The sequence below is a fragment of the Pseudochaenichthys georgianus genome, chromosome 6 (genome assembly GCF_902827115.2).
Source record: "Pseudochaenichthys georgianus chromosome 6, fPseGeo1.2, whole genome shotgun sequence".
In the NCBI taxonomy this organism is placed as follows: Eukaryota; Metazoa; Chordata; class Actinopteri; order Perciformes; family Channichthyidae; genus Pseudochaenichthys; species Pseudochaenichthys georgianus.
Window position 1 is genome coordinate 5,467,850 of NC_047508.1, and position 24,090 is coordinate 5,491,939.

The following is a 24,090-nucleotide window of genomic DNA, read 5'->3' on the forward strand; positions in this document are numbered from 1 at the left end:
TTTGAAATGTATTAATTTATATCATCGTATCTCCGTGTTTATTGGGTCTTTTTGCATGAAACAAAGACTGGGATATAGTTTCAAGCCAGTACTTTCGACAGAAACACAGGGCAATGTTGTCCAGACTGTTGTTTTTATGCGGCACTGGCTTGAACAGGTCATGTGATCTGATCACGCCGGTGTGACGGTCGACTCCAAAGGGTTAATATTAAATACATATAAGTATTTTTACAACTTGTATTTAGAAATACTCTGTTGTAATTATTGATGCATACATGTGTTCATCCATTCAATGTGGCATCTGCTATAATGGGGTTAATGTATGATATTACTTAATAATACAATACATTATAATATATGATATGATAATTACATTTTAGTTTTATTCATTTCTTATTTCATAGTTTCTCATTATTATTATTTTTATCGCTCATCTTATTTTTGATTTTATTAATCTGTGTGGATCTGTGCTGTCCTGTTTTTCACTCTCACCCTGTTGCTGTTTGAACTACTGAATTTCCCCACGGGATTAATAAAGGTCCATTTTATCTTATCTTAATCTATAAATTGATTTACTTCAATCTACTGTACTGTGTAAAAACACCCCAACAATATTACAAGAAATATACTGCATAAAGCAAACTATATACTTTATTTGATCTAAAATATTAATATTTCTACAACACCCAGTTGTCTTTGTGTATTTTGTGAATGAAGCGCCATCTCATGGTTAAATCCTGTAATTGAACAAATGGGGAAATTGGGCAACGCCCTCTAGCAATTTGGCAACACCCCCAGCCACTGGCATCCGCTGCGCTTTTGACTGGGACACACCCATTTGAGTCTGATCTGGAGTGCTCCATCTGTAGCTAACTTGACTATGTTCCATGCAAAACATGTATATTACCTGATATGTCTTTCATCAGACGGGAAGCGATAGAACGAGCAAGCAAAGTGTATGATCACTTTTGTGATTCCAACCTGGTACAAAGCACACAGGCATCTTATAAAAGTGAATTTATTGGAGCAATCTCTTATATTTATTGGAGGGAATAAATCAGTTATGAGATCTTCTTCTTCTTCTTTGCTTTTATTGCGAGTCGCAACCAGTCATTATCGCCTATGACATCACTTACTCGACCCAGAATGGGATTTGGGATTTGTAGTCTTTCTAGTTGCGTATTTTTCATAGTCTTATATTTCAACAGTTTTACGACAAACTGTGACTTTTTTTACATGGAAATGATTGTTTAAGATTGACAAACATCATATGTGTCATTCGTGGTACAATTCAAACGGGATCAAAAGATAACTTTTCTCTCTCCATTGACTTCAATGTATAATTTTCCGCTTCCGGGGTCCCATGGACCGGAAGTAGATGGGCGTGACTTCGCCTCTATACAACTGCCGTCCCTGACCTACCTGCACTCATCATCTGATGGAAGGTCACTGCTGCCATCTGGCTGTTAGAAGGGGAAAGATGCATTTTTTTTTTTTTTAAATGAACACTGTAGCCTATTTATTTGACTCTGCACTGTGTCTTATTATTCATAGATCTTGCTTGCTGTAGAGGTTTTTACAAAAGCACTCTCTTTAGTAGCCTGTCAGAAACTTATTTTCTTTCAATTTGTTAAATTACATCATTCATAGAAACAAACTGAATAATAAGTACTTTGTTAATAAAATATATGATACTAATGTAATGATATCATAACATATAATAAAGATTATGTTCTTTGATGAATGTGATGTCGGCTACGCCGATCTGATTGTGTCCTGCTGGCCACATCACGATGTGCCTCGCACGGATCTCAGATCTGTTGTGCTTTGTTTCCAACGCGGGGTTTTTTTCCGCCTTGATTGTCGTCTGTTGATGACGTTGAGGTAATGGCTGCTCTTGCTTTGCCGTGAGGAATGCCTTTTCTCTCCACCATAGCTGTTAAATTAAACCGCATGATAATATTGTAGAGTGTTAGAGAACAACACCATAGGAGAGGGGAGTTCTTACCGCAGCAGTGCCGTCTTTGAAGAGCTCCGGGTCGGCAAGGTGAATACATGTGTGCTCGCTAGCTGAGTGTAGCTGCACTTTAGCCTAAAGTTAGCTTCATAGGAGGCTGCATTGTTAACTGAAACACAGACCAGTGTGCTGCACAGTTCGCACATTGCTGGAGAAACCGTGTCATGCCGGTTTGGTCAGATTAACCGGTTAATTTGTGAAATAGTTTTAGGAATACATGGGCAGAGTTGTTGGGTGAGTGCGGTGTGGTCGCTGCTCGCATTCACGGAGAGATAAGGCCTTGTTGCCTCCTCGCGCGACCGAGCTATTAGAAGTGTGTTCTGCTGCAGGAACACTTTATATTTACGATCTCTGGCATGCTCTGTAATCATGTACACATCCTTAGATGACTTGCCCCACCGAATCCCAACTAAACATTTGAAGACGAGGGTTTGAGCTCCCAGCGTCACCACTGGCAGATCATGTTAACTTATTTGTTAGCTAGCTGGCTATTGATCACGTTTCATTTGCTGTTGAATTGGCAGCGCCGGAGTTCCTCCTGTTGTCAATTATACATATTGCTATGTCTTTTCCTCATAGAAAGGTTTTTTACATTAAATGATATTCCTCTTTGCGATACACAGTTGTATTAGATTGCTAGCGAGTTTTCTTTACTCGGGCAAAGTACACATTAATGACAAACAAACCATTATATGATCTGTTGTATCATGAAAAGTGGGACATTGCAATCTCAATTTAAAGGTCTGGTTTGCTTATTTAGTTTGCATATATAGGGTGATAGTATGTGTAACATCTCTTGTATACAGAACTTAGTTTATCTGATGGGTTTTAGCTGCTTGCAGTTGAACAAACTGGGTGCATGATTTAAATATGTTCAGCTTAATTGTTTAATATATGATATGGTATGTAACCTGGCTGACGTGTACGGTTGTTCAAGTCAGGTTTTTTAATAGATTCTGGCTTGATGTTTTCATTATATAGAAACACACAAATGTTCACTATGCAACATGTTTACTTTACGTTTCAATGTGACTGGTTTTCACAAACTACTATATTTCTGTTCACTCTAGAATATTCTCTAATGGATACTCCTGAAAGCCCTACCCAATCCCCTCAGTCCCCTGAGGATGAGGAGGAGGAAGAGAAGGGCCTTTCTGACAGTGAGCTGCTGGATTCTCCTGATGAAGATGGGGTCATCTCAGACAGTGAGTTGGTCAATGAAGAGGAGAATGGGGGACTTGAGGAGGAAGAAGACGACATGTTGGAAAGCAGAGGAAGAGGATTGGAATTAGAGAAGGAAAGGGATGAAGACGATGAGGTTGTCCCTGACTTTGTCTCAGACCCTGAAGATGAGGAGCCTGAAGGAGTAACAGGAGGGATGGAACCTGAGGACGGGACCATTTTGCTGATGGAGGGGGATGAAGATGGTCCGCAGGGAGGCCAGTTGGATGGGGTGGACGAGGAGAAAGGAATGGAGCCCGAGGAGGGAGTCTTTGACACCCCGCAGTCTCCAGACTCCGAGCCAGAACAGGGCAAGAGCTTTATTGCTGAAGAAGACGGGGAGGAAGGATACGGATTACAGCAAGGATGGACTCAGCAGATCCATTGGCAGCTGAGGTGGATTGACGAAGACAAAAGCAAGGCAGTCGCCGAGGAAGAGGATGAGAGCTCAGGAAGAGGAGAGGAGAAAAGCGGTGGGGTGCAGTGAGTGACCTGAAGGATGACCTCTGTGTCTGTTTTCCCGGGAGCTAGACGAGCACGAACTTGATTACGATGAGGAAGTCCCAGAAGAGCCCAGCATCCCTGCACCTGACGAAGAGGAAGATGAGGAAGAAACTAAAGCAGCGGTAGAAGAGGAAGAAAATGAGGACAAGAGATCTAAGAGGAGGAGAAGAAAACCCATCCTCCCCCCCTTCCCCTAAAAGACAGTGAATACAAGGAGTGACAGGTGACTCCAAAGGCCTGAGAGGATGCGCACGAGATTCCTTCAGAGACAAAAAGAAGGAGGAGGATGATGGAGAGATTGATGAAGGGGAGATTGATGTAAGTGTTCGCAGTTTGGATGCTATACAGGGTTTTTCTACAAAGATATAGTATGAGGGCGTTAAAGTCACTTCCGCCCTCTTTCCGGCCAAAATAATGTATTATCGAGCGGAAAATAATAGTTTCTTAATGTCTTGAAGCCTGCGTCATATATAGCAGGAGTTCCCAACCTTTATTGTGCCAAGGACCGGCTGATACATAAAAAAAAATCGCGGACCGGTTGTCAATTTTAATGATTTTAATTTACTCACCAGCAGCAGGTAGCAATAGAAGCTAATTGTATGTAACAGCCTGAACAATATGCATCCAAAACATATTAATGTTTAAAAAAGAACCGGTGTCGGTTTTTCGGAATAACGGAAAACCAAAAAAAACCGACGTTATTCAGTTTTAAACCAAAACGGAAAACAGTGTGGGTGTGGTGTGTGTGTGTGTGTGTGTGGGTGTGTGTGTGTGTGTGTGTGCATGAATGTGTGAGTGCAATATATGAATGTGTGCATGAAATATGATAATATGAGAGCAAAATGTATGAATTGTGAGTGTAATATATACGTGTGTGAGAGTGAAAATGTATGTATGTAAGATGGAAAATGCTGCATTTTGAATGTCCGATAGTCCACCTTTCCACCGGAAATATCAAACATTTATAAAAGTGAAAAACAATGAACAAGACTTAACGTATTCATCATAATTAATTATATTTATTTCGTTTGGCTGTAGGATTTTTGGACTTTGTTTAGAGCAGTGATCTTCTACATGAACATTTTGGACCCAAAATCACAACAAAAAACCGTAAAAACAGATTTTAAAAATGATATTTTTTTCATATAGGTAACACAAACATACACAACAAAACCATTTAAAAGCTGGAAATATATACATGGGATGTCATTGATAATGTGAAAGTTTGATTGAGGTAGCATGGGATTTCATTCTGATAAGGCAAAAGTGTTATTATAAATATAATACAATATATATATACACATTATGTACAAAATCCGTTTTTTTCTGTCTTTATCTGTGCCAGCTTCAAAGCAGTTGTCCAACTACGACACAGAGGGCAACATCACAGGTTCCTCCTCCTCCATATCAAAAAACAAGCTTAAAGCTTGACTCACGTTCAGAGTTCTCTTCATCATAGTTGAATCTTCAAAACTCTAAATGTATCTAACTATATCTAAATTCTCAATGTTTGTCTGTCACTTATTACAATTTCAATCTCTCTAGCCCGCGGTCTCTTCGTCTCCCGCCGCCTGTCTTCGTATATCTTCGTCTCTCTCCATTTTCCCACCGTCTCTCTTCGGTTCCCCGCCGTCCCTCTTCGTCTCGTTTCGTATCACTCCATTCTGGATCTGGATTAATAATGAGCAGAACCCAGAGGTATCACGCTCAGTGGGGGATGGATGATCCTCGCTAAATGTCTCTTAAAATGTGCCGGAAGCACTCCACGGTTTCTGCGATGACAGCTTCTTCTGGTAGCAAATTCCACTCTCTGATTGTTCTCGGAAAGAAGGATTTTTAAGAGGTTCACTAGTTGCGAAAATGTGCTCAAAGTTCAAAGAATTGGCTTTGCGGGTTGCACTTCTTCTAACTGGCTCTAGGTACATTGATGCATCAATGGCTGAGATGTTATGGACAATCTTGAAGAAGAGAACCAAACGAGCCAATCGCCGCCTTTCACTTAATTCCACCCAGTTCAACCGCTTGAACATTTCTGTGACACTGCTGTCCCATTCATAATCTCCAAAAATGAATCTTGCACCTCTTCTTTGTACTGATTCCAGGGCATCACTGTCTTTATCAGTGTAGGGGTCCCAGACCGAGCTGGCGTACTCTAGTTTAGAACGTACTAGGGCCACAAAAGCTGTCTCCTTCAGTTTCTGGGGACAGCGTCGCAGGTTCCGGCATAGGAAGCCGAGCGAAACGGTTTGCCTGTGTTACAATTTGGCCAATGTGTTGGCCAAACTTCACCTTCACCGTTTACCTGATTACCTCACCCCCTCCCTGGTAAATACTCCTGTTGAGCAGAATCTACAGTTTCCAGTATTTTCCGTTTCGTAAAATGATAAAATAAGGTGAAGATATTAAAATATGTGCTTTCCATTATTCATACTTCTGAAATATATCTGTATTAACTTTATATCATTGTATGTCCGTGTTTATTGGGTCTTTTTGCATGAAACAAAGACTGGCATATAGTTTCAAGCCAGTACTTTCGACAGAAATACACATATACATCCTGTTGAGCAGGATCTACGTTTCCAGTATTTTCCGTTTCGTAAAATGATCAAATACGGCGAAGATATTCAAATATGGCTTCCATTTTTCATACTTTTGAAATGTATTAATTTATATCATCGTATCTCCGTGTTTATTGGGTCTTTTTGCATGAAACAAAGACGGGATATAGTTTCAAGCCAGTACTTTCGACAGAAACACAGGGCAATGTTGTCCAGACTGTTGTTTTTATGCGGCACTGGCTTGAACAGGTCATGTGATCTGATCACGCCGGTGTGACGGTCGACTCCAAAGGGTTAATATTAAATACATATAAGTATTTTTACAACTTGTATTTAGAAATACTCTGTTGTAATTATTGATGCATACATGTGTTCATCCATTCAATGTGGCATCTGCTATAATGGGGTTAATGTATGATATTACTTAATAATACAATACATTATAATATATGATATGATAATTACATTTTAGTTTTATTCATTTCTTATTCATAGTTTCTCATTATTATTATTTTTATCGCTCATCTTATTTTTGATTTTATTAATCTGTGTGGATCTGTGCTGTCCTGTTTTTCACTCTCACCCTGTTGCTGTTTGAACTACTGAATTTCCCCACGGGATTAATAAAGGTCCATTTTATCTTATTAATCTATAAATTGATTTACTTCAATCTACTGTACTGTGTAAAAACACCCCAACAATATTACAAGAAATATACTGCATAAAGCAAACTATATACTTTATTTGATCTAAAATATTAATATTTCTACAACACCCAGTTCTCTTTGTGTATTTTGTGAATGAAGCGCCATCTCATGGTTAAATCCTGTAATTGAACAAATGGGGAAATTGGGCAACGCCCTCTAGCAATTTGGCAACACCCCCAGCCACTGGCATCCGCTGCGCTTTTGACTGGGACACACCCATTTGAGTCTGATCTGGAGTGCTCCATCTGTAGCTAACTTGACTATGTTCCATGCAAAACATGTATATTACCTGATATGTCTTTCATCAGACGGGAAGCGATAGAACGAGCAAGCAAAGTGTATGATCACTTTTGTGATTCCAACCTGGTACAAAGCACACAGGCATCTTATAAAAGTGAATTTATTGGAGCAATCTCTTATATTTATTGGAGGGAATAAATCAGTTATGAGATCTTCTTCTTTCTTTGCTTTTATTGCGAGTCGCAACCAGTCATTATCGCCTATGACATCACTTACTGACCCAGAATGGGATTTGGGATTTGTAGTCTTTCTAGTTGCGTATTTTTCATAGTCTTATATTTCAACAGTTTACGACAAACTGTGACTTTTTTTACATGGAAATGATTGTTTAAGATTGACAAACATCATATGTTCATTCGTGGTACAATTCAAACGGGATCAAAAGATAACTTTTCTCTCTCCATTGACTTCAATGTATAATTTTCCGCTTCCGGGGTCCCATGGACCGGAAGTAGATGGGCGTGACTTCGCCTCTATACAACTGCCGTCCCTGACCTACCTGCACTCATCATCTGATGGAAGGTCACTGCTGCCATCTGGCTGTTAGAAGGGGAAAGATGCATTTTTTTTTTTTTAAATGAACACTGTAGCCTATTTATTTGACTCTGCACTGTGTCTTATTATTCATAGATCTTGCTTGCTGTAGAGGTTTTTACAAAAGCACTCTCTTTAGTAGCCTGTCAGAAACTTATCAATTTGTTAAATTACATCATTCATAGAAACAAACTGAATAATAAGTACTTTGTTAATAAAATATATGATACTAATGTAATGATATCATAACATATAATAAAGATTATGTTCTTTGATGAATGTGATGTCGGCTACGCCGATCTGATTGTGTCCTGCTGGCCACATCACGATGTGCCTCGCACGGATCTCAGATCTGTTGTGCTTTGTTTCCAACGCGGGGTTTTTTTCCGCTTGATTGTCGTCTGTTGATGACGTTGAGGTAATGGCTGCTCTTGCTTTGCCGTGAGGAATGCCTTTTTCTCCACCATAGCTGTTAATTAAACCGCATGATAATATTGTAGAGTGTTAGAGAACAACACCATAGGAGAGGGGAGTTCTTTACCGCAGCAGTGCCGTCTTTGAAGAGCTCCGGGTCGGCAAGGTGAATACATGTGTGCTCGCTAGCTGATGAGTGTAGCTGCACTTAGCCTAAAGTTAGTTCATAGGAGGCTGCATTGTTAATGAAACACAGACCAGTGTGCTGCACAGTTCGCACATTGCTGGAGAAACGTGTCATGCCGGTTGGTTTGGTCAGATTAACCGGTTAATTTGTGAATAGTTTTAGGAATACATGGGCCAGAGTTGTTGGGTGAGTGCGGTGTGGTCGCTGCTCGCATTCGGAGAGATAAGGCCTTGTTGCCTCCTCGCGCGACCGAGCTATTAGAAGTGTGTTCTGCTGCAGGAACACTTTATATTTACGATCTCTGGCATGCTCTGTAATCATGTACACATCCTTAGATGACTTGCCCCACCGAATCCCAACTAAACATCTGAAGACGAGGGTTTGAGCTCCCAGCGTCACCACTGGCAGATCATGTTAACTTATTTGTTAGCTAGCTGGCTATTGATCACGTTTCATTTGCTGTTGAATTGGCAGCGCCGGAGTTCCTCCTGTTGTCAATTATACATATTGCTATGTCTTTTCCTCATAGAAAGGTTTTTTACATTAAATGATATCCTCTTTGCGAACACAGTTGTATTTAGATTGCTAGCGAGTTTTCTTTACTCGGGCAAAGTACACATTAATGACAAAAACCATTATATGATTGTTGTATCATGAAAAGTGGGACATTGCAATCTCAATTTAAAGGTCTGGTTTGCTTATTTAGTTTGCTATATAGGGTGATAGTATGTGTAACATCTCTTGTATACAGAACTTAGTTATCTGATGGGTTTTAGCTGCTTGCAGTTGAACAAACTGGGTGCATGATTTAATATGTTCAGCTTAATTGTTTAATATATGATATGGTATGTAACCTGGCTGACGTGTACGGTTGTTCAAGTCAGGTTTTTTAATAGATTCTGGCTTGATGTTTTCATTATATAGAAACCACAAATGTTCACTATGCAACATGTTACTTTACGTTTCAATGTGACTGGTTTTCACAAACTACTATATTTCTGTTCACTAGAATATTCTCTAATGGATACTCCTGAAAGCCCTACCCAATCCCCTCAGTCCCCTGAGGATGAGGAGGAGGAAGAGAAGGGCCTTTTGACAGTGAGCTGCTGGATTCTCCTGATGAAGATGGGGTCATCTCAGACAGTGAGTTGGTCAATGAAGAGGAGAATGGGGGACTTGAGGAGGAAGAAGACGACATGTTGGAAAGCAGAGGAAGAGGATTGGAATTAGAGAAGGAAAGGGATGAAGACGATGAGGTTGTCCCTGACTTTGTCTCAGACCCTGAAGATGAGGAGCCTGAAGGAGTAACAGGAGGGATGGAACCTGAGGACGGGACCATTTTGCTGATGGAGGGGGATGAAGATGGTCCGCAGGGAGGCCAGTTGGATGGGGTGGACGAGGAGAAAGGAATGGAGCCCGAGGAGGGAGTCTTTGACACCCCGCAGTCTCCAGACTCCGAGCCAGAACAGGGCAAGAGCTTTATTGCTGAAGAAGACGGGGAGGAAGGATACGGATACAGCAAGGATGACTCAGCAGATCCATTGGCAGCTGAGGTGGATGACGAAGACAAAAGCAAGGCAGTCGCCGAGAAGAGGATGAGAGCTCAGGAAGAGGAGAGGAGAAAAGCGGTGGCAGTGAGTGACCTGAAGGATGACTCTGTGTCTGTTTCCCGGGAGCTAGACGAGCACGAACTTGATTACGATGAGGAAGTCCCAGAAGAGCCCAGCATCCCTGCACCTGACGAAGAGGAAGATGAGGAAGGAAGAAACTAAAGCAGCGGTAGAAGAGGAAGAAAATGAGGACAAGAGATCTAAGAGGAGGGAGAAGAAACCCATCCTCCCCCCTTCCCCTAAAGACAGTGAATACAAGAGGACAGGTGACTCCAAAGGCCCTGAGAGGATGCGCAGAGATTCCTTCAGAGACAAAAAGAAGGAGGAGGATGATGGAGAGATTGATGAAGGGGAGATTGATGTAAGTGTTCGCAGTTTGGATGCTATACAGGGTTTTTCTACAAAGATATAGTATGAGGGCGTTAAAGTCACTTCCGCCCTCTTTCCGGCCAAAATAATGTATTATCGACGCGGAAAATAATAGTTTCTTAATGTCTTGAAGCTGCTGCGTCATATATAGCAGGAGTTCCCAACCTTTATTGTGCCAAGGACCGGCTGATACATAAAAAAAAATCGCGGACCGGTTGTCAATTTTAACTGATTTTAATATTTACTCACCAGCAGCAGGTAGCAATAGAAGCTAATTGTATGTAACAGCCTGAACAATATGCATCCAAAACATATTAATGTTTAAAAAGAACCGGTGTCGGTTTTTCGGAATAACGGAAAACCAAAAAAAACCGAGTTATTCAGTTTTTAAAACACAAACTACGGGAAACAGATTGTGTGTGTGTGTGTGTGTGTGTGTGTGGTGTGTGTGTGGTGTTTGTGTTGTGTGTGTTGTGTGTGTGTGCTGTGTGTGTGTGTGTGTGGTGTGTGTGTGTGTGTGTGTGTGTGTGTGTGTTGTGTGTGTGTGGTGTGTGTGGTGTGTGTGTGTGTGTGTGTGTGTGTGTTTGTGTCATTTTTTCAGAAGATATTATGATAGTGACGTTCGTTCCGGTGCACGTCCGACAGCATTTAGCACTTACAGTCGAGATTAAGATTAAACTAATTTATATTGGGAACACCCGCACACAGGCTCCCTATGGAGTTAGCCAGATGTGTGTAAATTACTGGTCATGGTTATTTGGAAACAAATGCCGGTGTCGGACAGACACGAACACACAGAGCTGAGCAGAGCACACACACACACACACACACACACTTAAATACCATTAGTACACTAAAACAATTCCGGTATGGTGTCATCCCTAATGATCCGTATGTAGGATTCGGTCAGACCTTCTTATGTGTCATGATGTGTTATGTCTGGGCAGGATGATGACCTGGAGGAGGGGGAGGTTAAAGACCCGTCGGACAGAAAGATCAGACCACGTCCCATCTGCAGGTTCTTCATCAAAGGTAGGTGTGTGTGTGTGTGTGTGTGTGTGTGTGTGTGTGTGTGTGTGTGTGTGTGGTGTGTGTGGTGTGTGTGTGTGTGTGTGTGTGTGTGTGTGTGTGTGTGTGTGTGTGTGTGTGTGTGTGTGTGTGTGTGTGTGTGTGTGTGTGTGTGTGTGTGTGTGTGTGTGTGTGTGTGTGTGTGTGTGTGTGTGTGTGGAAATCACACTCAGAACATGGATTGCCAGATACTTTGTTCTTACTTGCTGGTCGGATCCTTTGTAGCTTAGCCTTGTCAAAGTAGAACACTCTGAAATAAAGTATTTGACTTAAGACTGTATGGCAGTGATTGTTATGTTCTACAGCAGGGAGAGTCTTTGTACTTAAAATAGATTTGTTTCTTTTTCTACTGCTCATAGTAAGACATGCACTCAATTAACAACATGGAGATGAATCCAAATGTAATTCTTTCTTAAAACACCATATTGTTGCATCCATCCACTCTAATTGGATCATTTAGTTTGTACCAAAAAAGTCTGACAAAGTGGTTTCTGGGTACTCTGGGCGCCTGTGATATCAACTGATTGTAAATCGGTACGTTGTTGTTTTGTCCTCCAGGGAATTGCACTTGGGGTATGAACTGTAGGTTCATTCACCCTGGAGTCAATGACAAGGGTAACTATTCTCTCATCAGTAAGCCTGACCTCTTCTCGCCTAATGGCGTGCCTCCTGGAGGACCACACCCACTCATACCCAACAATCCCTGGGTAAGTATTAACACTCAGACACAATGTATACTTTTAGGCATTTTGAAAAAGCTGCTGTACAGATAAAACATAAAGATTACAAAATGGACCCAAATAAAAGCATGTGAGCATTTGTACAAATATTAGGCAACTGTTCCCACGTTAGGTTGGACCTGCAGTGGAGGAGCTCCCCCCCCCCTCCTCCTCCAGTGGAGCCTCCTGTGGAGAGTGCCTGGGAGCGAGGTCTAAGGCATGCCAAAGAGGTAACACTATCATCAAACCGTGTGGATGCTCTCTTTCACCAACACTTGTTATCGGTGTTTAATCCAGTGGCTGTGTGGTCCGGCTCGGTGTCCCATAGGTGCTGAAGAAGGCCACCATTCGTAAGGAACAGGAGCCCGACTTTGAGGAGAAGCGTTTCAACGTGACCATCGGAGAGGACGAGAGAGAATTTGACAAAGAGAATGAGTTCTTTAGAGAACGCAGCTACCGCATCATCAGAGAGTATGACCTTCACATTGAACACGTTGTTTTCCTGATCAAGTGGCCCCTGCACCTTTTGATCTGTTACCTTAAAGTACTTACATTCTTAGTCTACAATAACATCATCTTTGTATTTTTTTAAGTTAGGCATGGTGAGATATGCACATTATATAACTACAAATATATCAGTGAGAAATATGAATAAATAGATTGTTCTGTCATTGATTCAAATGTCTTTCCCTCTTTCAGCGAAATGGAATTCCGAGATCCTGTATATGGGTAAGTGTAGACCAACTTTAATGAAACTCACTAAGCCTTAGTCTCGACAGGTGTAACTGGGAGACCAAGAGCATTGTCTTTGTATGACACTGTTGAAAAGGACACTGCCTAACATTTAGGTCCCAGTTGAACAGACTATTAGCTCTTTGGTCTCTTGTCAGAGATGTGCGTATTGCTCATGTAAGTCAGTGTATAAGGCATCTCTGTTCTTTCTGAAAACTGAAAAGGGTCCGTCTGACTCATGAATATATAATAAACATGTATATCAAGTATTTCCCATTGCAATCCGTAAACATTCAAATAACCTTTGTGGAATATTGCAGTGACCCCTATGCTGATCCATACTATGACTATGAAATGGAGGCCCTATGGCGAGGTGGTCAGTATGAAAACTTCAGAGTGCAGTACACAGAAGCTCCTCTTCCTTACCCCTACAGTGTGAGTATCCTCCGCAGACTGCCCGACTGTTCAGGTTGTCAGTGCAAAATCAAGAAACATGTCTAAGCATAGACCAAGCAGAGCACAACATGTGAACAACATGTATAGTGGACAGTACAAGGACATGTGAGAGTTAGGGATGGGAATTTGAAAGCAAATGTATATTCGATTATTCGACCCCCAAAAAAATGGTTAACCGAAATGTACATATCCTATAAAAAAAAAAATGTGGACTTTTTTTTTTTACACAAAAATAAAGATTTAATTTTGGAAAGATAATGAATAATTGAATAATTTCGAATATTCGATGAATCGTTCCCATCCCTAGTGAGAGTAATGCTTTTTATTAAGTACAGTCACCACTTGTTCTTTACCTGGACGCAGCCTTTTCCTTTAGAAATGAAACTCATCAGTAGGAATTAATGGGCCTTAGAAGGAATTCCACAGGAAGACTAACCTTTTTTGCTAGAAAACTAACATATTTAACACATTTATTTGACAGGAGCGAGAACGTGACCAGGACCCTCGGGAGAGGCACCGGGACCGAGAGAGGGAGAGAGACCACCGTGAGAGGGAGCGCAGGCAGAGAGAGGAGAGGAGAGAGAGCGAGGAGCGCGAGAAGGAGAGGATGCGGCGGAAAGACGAGTGGGAGAGGGACCGGATGAAGCGGGATGAGAAGGAGAGGCCGAGGATGCGTCCTCCTCGAGACCCCAGGGAGAAGAAAGACGAGGACAAAGTGAAACCACGTTCTCCCCTCAGTCTGCCTCCTACGTAAGTGAAGTTTGAGCTGGCTTCAGGTACAGTGTTCTATTATCTGAGATGTTCCATATCATCTTCTTGGGGTTCTTCTTTACCTGCTCAAAATGATCCCACACTTGAACATAAATAATGTAATGACCAGGCCTGAATGAAGTGTGAACAAAAACAGTTTTCTTTTCATGAGACTTCTTTTTAATATAATGTTTTCAGGAGCACACAGTTCTTCATTAATCCAGCCTATATGTTTGCTCTCAAAGAAAACCAGATTGATGCATTTAACTATAAAGGGGACCGATCATGCAACATGAACTTTTTGATGTCTTTTATACATAAATATGTGTCAGGGAACTCACGTGGCATCAGAAAATAAAACCCTCTCTCTTTTCCTCCGTACACAAATCTCTAAAAACGGAGGTACAGCGGAGCTATTGCCTAAAAATAGCATGATAGGTGGTGAACTTTAAAACCTCCTATCATTATCCTCGGGGGGAGCTTACCCCTGGAGCCTTCCGCAGAGGCCTGTACTACAAATCCAGCTCAACAGACCCTGGATATGTTTGAGTTAGCTGGTTTACCTAATCCAAAATGAATTATTGTTTTGTATTAAATAATAAACCTGATAGTAGTACATTTAACGTGTCAAAAACAAAGTGACAGTAACAGACTGGAACAAGAACAAACCAGTGTTTTTTTTTACATCTAGTACTAACAAAATAGGCATTTTCTTTGTGCAAATAAACAAGGAAATTCAATAATCACACCCTGCAATAAAATAAAAATAAATTTCAAGTAACTCAACTCTCACTCATCAGACAGGTTTTCTTTCAGGAATATGAGCATGTCCACATGTCCAGGTAGAAGCTGGGATGTTTGGGCGTTTACAATATCCCCTGCTGTGGAACAAACTCTCTCACTTGGTACTGATGTGGCTGGAACAGAGAGATATGCTTTGGTCATGGGTGACAGTAGTGGGTAAAGTGTTGCACTGTCTCTCCACCACTTGAGAGGACAGTCAGAGAGGAAGATAGAGGTCGCTTTGCGGTACAAGTCAATTTCAGCCTCGATACCAGCGTTGTGCTGTGTGCATGGCGCTTCTTTACTGAAAGACTCCCCAAGGAGATCTTCGAGTGCTGTCTTTTTGGAAGGAGGAGATTGTTCCTTATCAGCGTCCCTATTGCACATACATAAATCAAATATTGCACTTTCCCTATTGCCAGGGGCGGACTGGCCATCGGGACGTTCGGGACGAATCCCGATGGGCCGGTACTGAAGTGGGCCGGTCGGACGATGTGGGCTGGCCGGTAACCGGCAGGGCTCGACATTAAATGGCCCGCTGGCCCGGAAGCACTATTTAGACACCCCGGGCCAGCATAACGTACTTTCCACTTGCCCGCTCGGGCCACTAAAAATATTGCTTAAAAAAAGTTGTCCTGTGGTATTGGTATTTTTACTAGCAATTTACTTAAATTGTTTCGTTTATCAACGCTACAACATAGCGTTCCGTGAGTCGGTTGTCGTTGTTGTTGCTGTTTGCTGCGGAGCAAACCTCCTGTGAGCGGGAGCGCGCTCCTTCACTACAGACTATCGCGTCCTAAAACCCTTTTATAATCTATCGATTAGATTTATGATTCGAGGATTATAAAAGTAGGGTAGACATGTGGAGATTATCCGGCTGAACAAAACGTGCATTTATCAAACAGGTTTGTTTTCCACAGACCTTATTTCCAGCTATTTTCCAAAACCCTTGTCGAGGGAACCAGCAGCTTACTTCCTGGTTTTAGGACGCGTCACTGGCTGCACCCAGGGGCGGCGCCAGGGGGGAGCTAGGGGGTGCTGAAGTACCACCAGGATTGCCAAAGCACCCCCAAGAAATATATATATTTTTTTCTTCCGAAAATTATTATTTTTATTAAATTAAATCAGAAACAATATTGATTACATCAATGTAAATGTGAAACAAACAAATGTTTGACCAAAAACTTAAAGCCAACACAGAGTGATATGATTAGGCCAATGGCCAGCAACTAGGGATGCACGATATTGGTTTTTTGAAACCGATACCGATAACTTCCTGCTTCTCAAGACCGATACCGATAACCGATAATAAAAAAAAAAATTACGCCACTAATTATTTTAACGCGATTAACGCATGTGTATTCTTTTACCTTGGCCGCCCCGTAGCTTCAGAGCGCATCGAGTTTAAAATACCATCTAGAAGCTGATGCTGACAGCCCCTGCTCCTGCCGCCCGCTTGTGGCAGACTACACTTCCACGCTCACCGGCAGGCACCGACTGGCCATCTGGAGGACCGGGAGGGTGTGTGTATGTGTGGCCCGAGCGAGCGAGAGAGAGACCTTACGTGCATTGTTGTTGTTAGCATCTGGTGCTAGCTAGCCGCGCTAACGGATATAAGGAGCTGTTTAAATGAAAACAGAGGAGCGACATTTCGCCACAACTGCGCCGAGCACTTGACTTTATGCAGGAAGCCAGACAGTGGGACATTGTACGAAAAGTCAGCACACTCAGCAACATGATTGCAGCGTCCAGGCAGCTCCGGTTCAAGCATATGAGTTGCACATAGCTCCAACGCGCGCGCGCAGACACACACTTTGTATTGCATTATTGTCTTCGTACGCTTTTAACACACCATCGTAGCGATGGCGATGTTTCAGGTGACTGATCAGGTTAGAAGTATTAGGGAGCGCTGGATTTGTGAAGAACTCCCCTCTTCCTAAACCACTAATACCACAGTACTGGCAAAACGGGAGGAGCTGAGTGAAAAACAAGCGCCCCTGATCCCAATCCACCCACACCGCAGTATTTCTTTCTTTTTTTTTACCCAAAAAATATATTGTATATTATCGGGGCTATTAATACTGGTATCGGGATGACGTCATAATTCCTAATATTGGGCCGATAATTATCGTGCATCCCTACCAGCAACCATTACATTTTTTACTTACTCATAGGCTAAATTACTTTGTGACACTTGAGTGACTTCCTGTTAGCTGGAGCCCCAAATTATTTGCTAACAGCAAAGTGACAAATGGATCGTTTTTTAGTCCTTAAACGTCCTATTTCCCCCCCATTGTGTAGCCGAGGATGAGGTTTCTTCGTTAGCACTGCTGTTGTTGTAGCATTCTCTCTAGCTGTAACGTAGCAGGAGTAACTTGTATCTGCCCAAACCTGTTGTCCGTCCTACGTGTACGTATCTCTTGTGCACTTTGACTGCCAGCTAAGCACCTTCCACCATCAAGGACTAGAGACCATAGATGTCGTTTAATCGTTTTAATGATGCAGAAAGGGTGAAACTAGGAAATAAACACAATACAAGAAGTACATAAATATGAAGAAGAATATTTACACACATTATACGTCATACATTGAATTAACACCAAAGAACATGCACACACTTGGCTGTAGCACAAAATGATGGCTCTAGCTAACGGTAGTTCTACAGAGGAGTTTACACATTAACTATCACCCCAAAAATATTCTCTATAAACATTATTAATTGCTTCACATATTAACTGGAAATGAAAGAACACTATGTTTATATCAATTGTACATACCAAGAATGCGACCAAAGGCATGGAACGTCAAAGATTGGAGCGGATTGTGGTCACCATAAACATGTGGCTGTCCTGTTCACATGTAGCTTCCTCACTAGGTCACACGTAGTGATGTGTCGGTCGTGAACGAGCTGATTCTTTTGAACGGCTCTTTGGTACAAACGAGGGGAACCGAGTCGTACTTGTTGAGAGCTGTTCTTTTTATCGTTCAATCGTTGGTCCGCACTCACTGCCTGCCAAAATCCACTCGCCTTTTTACAAAACTTTATTTTGTTCCCCAAACGTATTCTGTGAAGACCCGCCCCCCTACTCTGATTGGTAGGTTTCAGCACGAGGAGTGAGATGGGGTGGGTCTTAACGGAATACGCGAGAGAGAGAAGTCATAACAAGTGGTACAGGACAGATAGACGACGTGTTTTTCGGATGGAAAATGAGCCAAACACGAAAATGCAGCAGCATTTGGATGCTCTTCAACCGAAACCCAGGCAGTGATAAAACGGCTCTTTTACCTCATTCACACCAACGGTGTTTCAGGGCCGGTTCGGAGCTGGAGCTTGAAAAGCACCGGGTTTTCCTCTTCACACCGCAGCGGAGCAGCCTCTTAGCTCCGGAATCCGGTTCGTTTCAAGCACCAAAAAATTGTCCGGCCAGAGCAAAAGCACCACATACGTCACGCTTACGTCGATGCGGGGGCAGGGGCCGAGCATAGGGCAGAGACAGATCAACTCCTGAACAACAACAAAAAAGCCCGCGTTTTATCCAGTTTGTACACAACGATGGTGAAACTTAAGAGTTTCAGTGTTTCTGCCATAGACTGTATATATAAAGGTTTCTGCTCATGGTGAAGCAACGTGTCTGCGTGTTAAGGTGGAACCTGAGCATTCGCGTTGATCACCTCTCATTATAACTCATTATAAAACTATAAATATTAAACTTTACTTCACGTGTTCATTTGAGAACAGCTGTTACATACCTGGGTGAAGGTTACAGTTTATTTAAATGAAACCGATGTGAAAAAAATATGATACAAAACATGAAAATGAAACATGAAAATGATGCAACGTTACTCCACACTCATGGTTCAGTCCACCTTAAGAAATAAGACCGACCTCGGAAGCAGTTGTGTTTTAAAAAAAAACTTTATTGACACGAGTACACTTTTTTATAAGAATATAACTAAACCACAGAAATGCTGCAGATAGAGCCATAAGAAATGAATGCAACTGATTTCACCGGCGCGGTTTGGCTTTATGAAGCAGGCACGCAAACGGTTACGTCATGTCGCAAACGATGACGCAACAAAGCATTACCAGTCGGACTGGGCGGTGTGAAAAGAGCCAGAGCTAAACCGAAGAACTGGTTCTGAACCTGAAAAGCTCTAGCACAGAGCTTTAACCGGAGTTGCGTTGGTGTGAATGAGGTATCTGAAAGGAACGGAGCCATAAGATCCGGCTCCCTTCGAAGAACCATCATTCCAATCACTAGTCACATGGTACATATTTTACACATTTCAACTACTGCCAGCAGGGAGAGACAAATCCAACAAATGAACAACAATGCCCTGATGAGGACATAACAATTATACACACCTTGTATAATATAAGGTGTTGATTTTCTTAGGCCACACCCTCCCTCATTACACAAATACACATCACCAGATATCCTTAAATCCAACACACATTCAACTTCATACAGCTAAAAGTTGGAAAATATGCATAAAAATGATGATATTGTCCAAAACTCACTTGCCTAATAATTGTTTCAGTTGAATCAAATAATTTCTATCGATGTGCTCAGTTCCATCTGATCAAATATTGTTCATGGTTAAAGAAGAAGAACTGGTTGGAACCTATGTATGGATGTCACAATACCAAAAATGTAGTAGTCGATACAGATACCAATAAAATATCACGATACCAAAGTGGAGTACAAAACAATAAATCCCATGTAGTCAACTACACTACTATGATAGTCTACTCTGTCGCTTTGAATTTCACTTATTTAACAGAAAAGACTTAATTAAATTGAATCTAGGACTGTACATATAAACATTTTCAAATAAGTTAATGCAAGGTAGTTGCCTCAACTTCCTGAAGCCTGTATGCTCTGTTTACATATTTTTTTTAACAACCTGCTTTAAAATAGAAATGCATGACGTTAGGGTTATGCAAAGGTGAACATCAGATTACATCCACTGATGCCTTTCCAGAAAACTCCTCCAGCAGTCATTAAACACAGAGGAGTGCAAACATCCTAGTAGCTTTGGTTATTCTTCCTGGCCTCATGGGTTTATTGGCCCTGCTTCCCTTTGTTCATACCTTTCCTAAATGAATCATGTTGATGATAAGAAAAAATATTTGCGGGCTAATAATAGCTCATGTTATGATTCTATTTTTAGCTGTATGAGTTGTGCTCTGAGGTCACATGTTTGCTATTGCATCATACCTTTAGTGTCTCTCATCCACTGGGTTATATGTGCCCTTTATGTACTCATGTTGTGTATGCACATACATAAGGAAATCAATTGATTCATTGGGTTGAAGCAGATGATTTTGTAATTCCAGCTATGATTTCCGGTTCCATGTTGACGGTAGTTTTTAGTTGAATTCTTCCTTATGAAATGTGATATAGAGCTTCAAAGCAGCACATTGTCCAAAGGAACTTGCTATTTAATAGCAGGGTTTCCCACACATAGACTATACTTGGGCGGGCCGCCCAGGTATATTAACGGCCGCCCAAGTATATTTCGCGACCTATTTAGGTTTTTTTTTTTTTTTTTTTTTATTCGTCCGTGACCACGACGCCATCTGCGATCGATTAACTTGTGGACAATGATCCCTCGCTCCCTTGCACTGATCTCGCCTCCTTCTGGCCTGTTAAGTGGCCTGCCTCACACAGGGTGACTGGCTGTCCACATGATGTGGCCTGCCGACATGGCCACTGTCATACAGATCATAAATCAAAGCCCTTGATTGGTCTCTGTGTGTCATTCAAGCTCGGGATAAACTCAGGTGAGGTAAAGGACTCTCTGAGTGTTTAGAAAGTTAACTTAGTCTAAGTTCTCAGTGGGTCTCAAACGGTGTGGTCACCATTTATGTAAACACATATTTCCATTTGAGAGGGTAGTGATTGGTCTAATGGATAGTGAGGTGGGCTGAAGATCGGAAGGCTGTGAGTTCAAATCCCTCCAGGAACACCACCACTAGTGTGCCCTTGAGTAAGGCACTTAGCCCTTAGTTACTCCAGGGAGAATGTCCCTGTAATCGGTCATTATAAGTCGCTTTGGATAAAAGCGTCAGCTAAATGAAATGTAATGTGATTAGTAAAATATGCATGAATAAATAAATTAAAAGTTAACTGGGTGAAAAAAGGTAAGATACACTTTTAAAACTTGTTGAGAGAAAACTAGTCTTTGCTGCTGCCTCAAAGAGGAGCAGGGGGGAGAGGAGGGAGACAGGAGAGGCTGATTCAGGAGCACAGACACACTCACAACTATAAATGAACCAAACATAAATTAATAAACAAGTTTCAGTGTTTTTTTTCATATTGGAAATGGTATGTTATTGGGTATGGCCATGATTTTATGATTATTGAAATGTATACAATCCCAGAAGGATGAAGTGCTCTGACAAACAGTGCCATCTTTGCGCAAAATGATTATACAGGAATGAAAAGTCAATAAATAAACATGTTGTTAAAACCTTTTTTTTTTTTTTTTCCGGGCACCCCGCCCGCTGCCACCCCCCGCCCAAGTATATTTCACATCTGTGGGAAACACTGAATAGTAAACGCATCCTCCTCAAATAAGATTGTTGCTGTATGGTTTAGGCTAGGCATTCAAACACAGAGAAAGGTCTCCTTCAAAAAAGTGTTTCTTGTATACAGGATCAATTCACAGTGGGAATATCCACTCAGTGTTCATTTCCTCCAACAAATATTTACATAAACTCTTAAAGATAAACATTTGAATCTGGCTGTGTTTGCAAAAATAAACATTGGCCTCTCTAATAATAATAATAATTCCTTACATTTATTATAGCGCTTTTCCAGATGCTCAAAGCTCTCCTTGGGAAAATCCCATATATGTTGATTGTAAATTTCACAGCTGTGAATTATCCAGCGGCTTATTGCAAATCAGCTCCTTTCTACAGTCAGCAGGTCCCTCTCCCACTCGTCTTTTTTTTTATGACACGATGATGCAATCAATCCACATGTTTTTTTATTCTCTTTCTGAAATATATTCGTTTGTTGTACTCCTGGGTTTTACATTGTTGCTGGGGTCAGGGGGGACTATCTGATAGTCCCTGGTGATTTTCAAATAGTATTTTTAGCTTGAAATGCCCATGCCTACTAGTGGCGCGTTTCCACTGCAGGCCTCGCTCGGTTTGGTTAGGCCTTATTAGGCCCGGCTCACTTTAATGCTACGCTTCCATTACAGTTTAGGAACTGGGGCAGTAACTATAGTAACGCAGTGTAGGCGGAGCCGTGGCGTCATCTTCAATGAGCGCCCCAGAAAAACAACACAGCCGTTAGCTCTTAGCACTCGGAGCTCACAGCTCCTCATATCTGTTCAGAAACTAGACAAAAGTTAAACAAGTACAAACCACAGACTGCCTGTGTCATGGAGAATACAGTCGCTGGTTTATTTATGTCTGTAGGCCGTTGTTGTGAGTGTGGACGGTCGGAGCATATATAACGTTAGCTTAGCCAAGCTCCATTTAGAAAACACGCATTTTAAAAAGGTTTTTGGCCTGCCGTCTGTCTGCAGACTTGTCATCATTAATTCATGGTTGTTACTAACCGGTATCAGTATGTTGTTACTTCGGCATCATTTTGAAACGTGTATTACAATTAAATCACAGTCAAATATGTTCATCTTGTTGTAGTTGTAGCCCCCTTAACAGCGATTCTCTCTAGTTTAGCATACTCAGCCCGACTCAGCCTGGTTGTTCTTGGCCCTAGAACCACGATTTTATGGGGCCAGAAAAACTGTGAATTAGGACCCGCTAGCCGGTACCAGGCCAAGTGGAAACGCAACCAAAAACGGGGCCCGCACGGCTCGGCACGCTTAAAGCGAGCTCCGCGCTGCAGTAGAAACCCGCCATAAACGGTTTGTCCTTGTACTTACTATTTCATGGTCTTGTGTCGACTGTACAGCTGTAGAAATAGCAAAAGAGGGTGAAGGTGGATATAGATGTTAGGGTGTAGTGATTCATAAATACACTCTCAAACTGTTATCCCTCTGAAACATTTCAGCCCATCATATGGACTCTGAAAGACAACCATTTTACAAATGATGTCTTTGCTTCACCAGGGGAACCATTTCACGGTCTGAACTGTGCAGAGCGGCATGATGTGAACATATAGCAACAATTAGTCTAATAACATTTAGAATTAGATTGGGTCTCTCAAACAGTCCAACTGCTTTTCAGGCTCGGTCACCTTATTAAAACAGCATAGAGATGATCAGATCTCTCAAGTTTATACAAAATTAGAAAATGGTGTGTTTTTACTCTGCTCCTTGTCTCTAACCCTCTCTTGATCTTTAATTGAATCTCCTCAGCAGGCCGATGGAGCCTCCTTTGAAGAAGGACGATCTTCCAGTCATGAGGCGACCAGATGAGTGGAAGGATCCCTGGCGTCGGTCCAAGTCCCCCAGGAGACGCCCAGGGCCTGGCTCCCCACCACGAGACCGCCGGCGACATCGGCCCTCGGGCTCCTCTATCTCTATGTCCAACTCCTCCAGGTAGGATCTTCTTTTCAGTCAGGATATCAATGACGAGAGCCATAATGCGTTCCGATGCTCATGATTATTGGAGAAACTATATTCGACTATGGCCCAAGCTTCTTATTTTCAGTGAGGATATCCTGTGTCCTCATGAGGGGGAAATGGTTTTGTATTGTGTTAAAAAACGCAGCATTGCCGTTATCTTCCTGCAAAAAAAAAAAATGTCACATAAGGATGCCTGCCGTTAGAGTTAAGTCCCCAATAAAGGTGCACTCAAATGATGCCACACATACAGTGCAGGTTCATCTCAATAAATTAGAATATCGTGGAAAAGTTTATTAATTTCAGTATTTCAATTCATAAAGTGAATCTCATATGTTATATAGATTCATTTCACACAAAGTGAATTATTTCAATATTTCTTTGTTTTAATCTTGGTGATTAGGGCTTACAGCTAATGAAAACCCAAAATTCAGTTTCTCAGAAAATTAGAATATTACATAAGACCAATTTTTAAATCAATTTAAAAAAAGAACATTTAAATACAGAAATGTTAATGTTTCTGCTCTCACTACACAGCGTGGCATGTGGGTGATCAGCCTGTGGCTCTGCAGAGGTGTGATGGAAGCCCAGGTTACTTCCATAGCGGCCTTCAG

The 24,090-nt window shown here is 41.7% G+C and overlaps 1 protein-coding gene and 1 pseudogene across 1 annotated transcript in view; both read left to right on the forward strand.

The window, feature by feature from the left end:
• Nucleotides 1–1,840: 1,840 nt before the first annotated feature.
• LOC139433941 (zinc finger CCCH domain-containing protein 18-like) lies at nucleotides 1,841–5,173 on the forward strand (annotated as a pseudogene).
• A 3,163-nt stretch (nucleotides 5,174–8,336) lies between these two features.
• zc3h18 (zinc finger CCCH-type containing 18) overlaps nucleotides 8,337–24,090 on the forward strand; it is a 43,105-nt gene continuing 27,351 nt past the window's right edge. The window contains 12 exon segments of the mRNA XM_071203438.1: nucleotides 8,337–8,421; nucleotides 9,452–10,199; nucleotides 10,201–10,413; nucleotides 11,369–11,453; nucleotides 12,048–12,196; nucleotides 12,342–12,364; nucleotides 12,366–12,438; nucleotides 12,537–12,679; nucleotides 12,908–12,937; nucleotides 13,261–13,375; nucleotides 13,878–14,146; nucleotides 23,270–23,452. Of these exon segments, the coding sequence (XP_071059539.1) occupies nucleotides 9,639–10,199; nucleotides 10,201–10,413; nucleotides 11,369–11,453; nucleotides 12,048–12,196; nucleotides 12,342–12,364; nucleotides 12,366–12,438; nucleotides 12,537–12,679; nucleotides 12,908–12,937; nucleotides 13,261–13,375; nucleotides 13,878–14,146; nucleotides 23,270–23,452 (1,844 nt within the window). The 5' untranslated portion in view covers nucleotides 8,337–8,421; nucleotides 9,452–9,638.